Raw genomic sequence first — 5,000 nt, forward strand, 5'->3', positions numbered from 1 at the left:
TAATGACGTAAATGTGAATAAGCAGAGATAATAAGACGCGAGATTTTTTAAAACTAACAGACGCGAGTGAAGTAATTACCAAGACCGTATCATTTCATCATTAAATTTCCGCTGCCAAGGTGTCTGTTTTACCTGGGAACTTGTGTGGTACGTCACGGCTTCCTGTAGGAGAAAGTTGCCGCTCGGTCCTGTGAGAAAAGGAAATAAACTAAATGGTGATTTAATTTTTTTTGTTTGTTTATCTGCAGGAAACACGTGACGCAGACGCTGACTCCTTGCGATGGTGACGTTCCTGCACGGGGTTCCTTGCCTCGCCTCTACGCTCGCGGGCACCCCTCTCGCTGTGACGCCATCGCCTACCCGGTACGTCATCGCTGCGTCATCCTCTTCTCGCTAGAGGACCGACCAATCGCCTCCCGAGAAAGGATGCCGTCATCGCCCCGCCCCGCCAGTGAACCGCTTATGATAAGTGCGTCATCGACTCGAGCGACCAATCAGCTGCGCCGTCAGGACTCAGCGCGGGCATCAAGGCCGACGGCACCGCGGCACGGAGGCCCGCGCGCTGAGCAGGTCCGCGATGACTCACCGGTCGCGTTGGCGGCGGGCGACGGGGCCAAGGAGCCGATTTTCCCGTTCCAGAAATCGAGTGAGGCGCCGGGTCAGCATCGGGGCAGCGGGCAGCTGAAGCGAGGGAGAGTGGCGTCGTGCCCGCCGTCCTTCCGCTCGTGCTCGGCCGCCGCGGCGATCAAGGCGACGGCACTCCTGAGTCTCCAGATCACCGGGCTGCGAGTGAGGGCGCGGGACTCGTGGCGCCGCTTCCCGAAGGAGGACAGCGAGAACAGGGCGCGGCGCTACCTCGTGGAGGTGGACGAGTGGCTGGGGACGCGGCCGCGGCCAGCGGAAGACCCGCAGGTGCGCCCCTTAAAGAGAAGTAACCCAATCAACGACGCTCGCCCCGCCCGCACGCCCGTGGCCGACCAACGTGACCTGCGCCCGCTCGCACTCGATCGCCAGATCAGAAGCGGCGATATCGCCTCCCGCGCTCCGGGGGGCACCGCCCTCCAGCCCCGCCCCGCCAGCGCGTCCCGCCTGCCCGCCCGCGAGAAGAGAGAGGCGCGCCCACTCCTGCGCTCCAAGTCCACACGGGGGACGCGCAGCAAGCGCAGGAAGAAGGACTCGTCAGGAGAACCCGCGACACCCAGCCGACGCCTCCAGCGCGGTAGTCCCGCCGCCCCTGCAGCGCCTCCGGCCCCTCACGCCGCCAGGGAGAGGAGCAGGAGCGACGACTCGGCCGCACTCGCGCCCCGGGAGCCCAAGGCGCTGCTACGGGTGACGGTGCGGACAACGCCCGCGGCCGAGCAGCCACGCCACAGGAGCGACGGAGGCGCCCGCGCTCCGGCGTCCGGCGAGCAGCAGGAGCGCCGCGGGACCCCGGGCCGCTGTGCGCACGTGTCGGGCGTCCGGCGGGAGAGCCCCCCGCCCTCACCCTCCTCCCCGCCCTCGCCCTCCCCCCCGCCCCGCGCCACCTGCCGCCCGTCGTCGCCGCGCAGCCCTCAGTCGCTCGCTGGCCGCAGCCTTGGACAGAGGCAGCCGATCCCGCACGCGCCCCGACCCGCCTATATAGCGCCGCGCTCCCCCCTCGCACGCCAGTCGCTCCAGCAGCACTTGCAAGGCTACACGTGCTTCTCCTCGCCCGAAGGCATCTCGCTCCTGATCCAGCGCTGCCCCACCGCGCCCGCCGACGATCCCCCCGCCTCCTGCTGCGACGTGCCCGCCTCCAGCAGCCACAGGTTGCTGCAGAACATCGCCTGCCAAGTGTCCCACCTGTCGGCCGCGGGGAAGCTCCCCCTCTGACTCCACGCTGCCCCCCCCGGCGCCCGCTGCCGCCATGGCCAACGAAACGGAAGTGCGACAGAACCTGCTCAACTGCCAGGTCAACGGCCAGGTCACGCACCTCAAGGGCTACCGCAAGAAGGGCCTCGTCAGTGAAAAGGTCCTCCTCGAGCGGCTCTCGGACATGAGCATCGAGGACGACCTCCTGAACCCGGTCATCACGCTGAGCTCCGTGGAGGACGATGACGACTGCCCGATGGAGGAGGGCTCGCCCAACCCCGCCGGCATGAAGGGCACGCTGAAGAAGTCGCTGTCCCTGGCGGTGCCGTCGCTCAACCTGGCCGAGGAGCCCAAGAGACCGCCCCTCTAACTGCCGCCGCCCGCCCTCCAGCGCGCTGGAGAACCCTCGCAAGTCTCGCCTTTTTTCCCAAAGAGAAGATGAAGGAGAACAAGACAAGAAAGAAGAAACCCACTTGGAGGAGACGCGCCGCTTTCTTCCCTGTCGTCGCGGATTTTAATCCGGGGAGCCTCGCCCGGGGACTGCCTTCGACCAGAGCCCCCCCCCCTCCCCCGCCGCCCCCCGCTCCGTTTGTGCCGCCTCGCCCGCCGCCCGACGCCGCCCCCCGCGGCTCCGGCGCCACAGGACTCGGCGATTCTCTTGCGTCGTCGAGGGCAGGACAGGCCAGCAGGATGTGAGATTTGGATTCGACTTTATCTCATTTTTATTTGCATTTGTTATTATTTCTATTCTAGTGTGCGTGGGAAGAAAAGGGTATGTCTATATTGTGCTGGACCGTCAGTGTTTTCGTGAAAGTGACCCGCCAACTGAAAAAAATTGTGAATGGGTGTTTCCGATACGTCGATCTGTCACGCTTGCTAACTGACACGCGGATGGCAGTGACAGCTTGTCAGTGACGGCGTAACACAACCGTCCGAGCGAAGAGAGAGAGAGGGAGAGAAAGAGAGAGAGAGAGAGAGAGAGAAAGAGAGAGAGGAGAGAGAGAGAGAGAGAGAGAGAGAGAGAGAGAGAGAGAGAGAGAGAGAGAGAGAGAGAGAGGAGAGAGAGAAAAAGATACGTGCAGCTATCACTTCATCTCCGATTGCACTCTCAAAAGTTGTGTTTATGTTTTCTTTATCTATATATCTTTTCCTTTTATTTTTTTTTCTATACCTTTACAGTTTTGTTAATCGATATTTCGTAATCATTTTAATTCAAGGATACGCATAACTCACTAGAAAATAAGGACAACATTTGGTATTCCATGAAACCAAAGCAAATGTAAAATATAATGAAAGTTTGGTAGCTAGAATGAATGAAAAGAAGTACTTGAGTGTATTTTGCTAAATGTAAACACATCTGCAGGCAGTTATATTAAAAAATGATTCCAATTAATGATAGCTGTCTTGAGAGAATGTGTTATTTACTCTTTCTTGAAGACATTACACGTGGAATGTAAATAAAAGATATTCATAATTTATGATCTCTGTACCCTGCGCGGTGCATTGTTTGTTGTAGCCAAAGGTTCCTGTCTTGTAGAGAGACATGGACCCCTTCCTTCGCTAAGAATTACGTAACCTAGATGAATATTCATCTCTTGGCTTATGTAAACGCCTTAGGAGAACTTCTGTGTATATAAATGTGTTTGAGACATTTTCTTGACGGACTTTTTGAGTCTTATTTTTTTCTGTCTTTTGGATAAATATTTTTCTTATATAAATAAAAAAGAAAAATCGATAAGGATTTTCAAAGAAATGTTATCAGGACTTTTTATACTGTATCCTTGAGTTTGAACAAGAGAGAAAGAGAGAAAAAAATAATTGGTAATATATATTTTGATTTAAGTTCATGAGTATATAAAACAAAGAATCTACTTAATTACATTGAACTCTTCATATAATTAACTTGAATATGTCATGTTCACATACATACTCATACATAAAGGTATATTCACACACAAACAGACACACGTGCAAACACATACCCACACAAACATAAATATATATATACACAATATCATAATGTGATGACACAATGTAACCAAAGCACATAGACAATGTAATCAGACAGAAAAGGAATTAAAAAAAAAAATGTTATTGTATAAAAAAAATCATTTTCTAATGCAATGAATTGAGAAGAGTTAGATGACTTGTTTTACTGGAAAATGAAATGCAAAAAAAAAAAAAGTTTTTTTTTCACAGAAATCATTTCCATCAGTCATAATAAACAATAAAAAGTGCCTTGGCAATTATCCATCAAGCCAGTCATGTAATTACTTAAAAGTAATTAAACTTTACCAAAGAATGTTTAGAAATTAAGAAAAAAGAAATGTAATAATTAGTCTAACGTCCGTAGCTTTTGATGTAGACAGTGAAATTAAAAGCATCTTATCTCGGCCATACTATAGTAAAGATAGATATTCAGCTTATAGTAACTTTGAAGGATTAGAGGTCAGAGGTCATTCGATTTTGATCTTACTGGATACTGAAAAAAGAAGAAAAAGCTTGAGATATGATGTCTTTTTAGGTTATAAAATTTCGTGTATTTTTCCTCACTCTTGATTTACAGTAATAGCTATATATTGCTATATTGTCATATATATATATATATATATATATATATATATAATGTATATTATATATAATATATATAGTACATACAATATATATAGTATATATATATATATATATATATATATATATATATATATATATATATATATATATATATATATATATATATATATAATTGTCATTACAAAAACAATGTTAGTTTTGATGTCAGGTGTATTTCAAAACTTTGGTAAAGTGTATTTTGATGTTATTTTTTTGTATTTTTTTAATGTAATATACTGTTGTGAAGCCTTATGTAGAAAACGGAGCTAGGTCCTGATATTCAGCATTATAGCCTGAATCTACAAAAAAAAATATCTTTGTTCTATGGAGAAAACGAGATTCATTTCGATTTTAACAAACAGATTTGAGTCATATTATGCGAAATGATATAGATCTTTATCCATGATATTTTATTATATATATTAATTTGATCCACATTTTTAAAACAAGAATAATATACGGTATGTTTAGAGGTATATTTCTTTTTACAAGTGATGTACATACTATCCAAGACTACATTTTATTTATCTTTATCTTATATAGATGCATGAAAA

At 48.5% G+C, this 5,000-nt stretch overlaps 1 protein-coding gene across 1 annotated transcript in view; it reads left to right on the plus strand.

Annotated features, from left to right (window-relative positions):
- Positions 1-1,854, plus strand: part of LOC119597522 (serine/arginine repetitive matrix protein 1-like) — a 5,678-nt gene extending 3,824 nt beyond the window's left edge. Inside the window, exon 3 of the mRNA XM_037947101.1 lies at positions 249-1,854. Within this exon, the coding sequence (XP_037803029.1) occupies positions 249-1,854 (1,606 nt within the window). The remainder of the gene's footprint in view (positions 1-248) is intronic.
- The last annotated feature ends 3,146 nt before the right edge of the window (positions 1,855-5,000 follow it).

This window comes from Penaeus monodon, chromosome 39, assembly GCF_015228065.2.
Source record: "Penaeus monodon isolate SGIC_2016 chromosome 39, NSTDA_Pmon_1, whole genome shotgun sequence".
Classification (NCBI taxonomy): Eukaryota; Metazoa; Arthropoda; class Malacostraca; order Decapoda; family Penaeidae; genus Penaeus; species Penaeus monodon.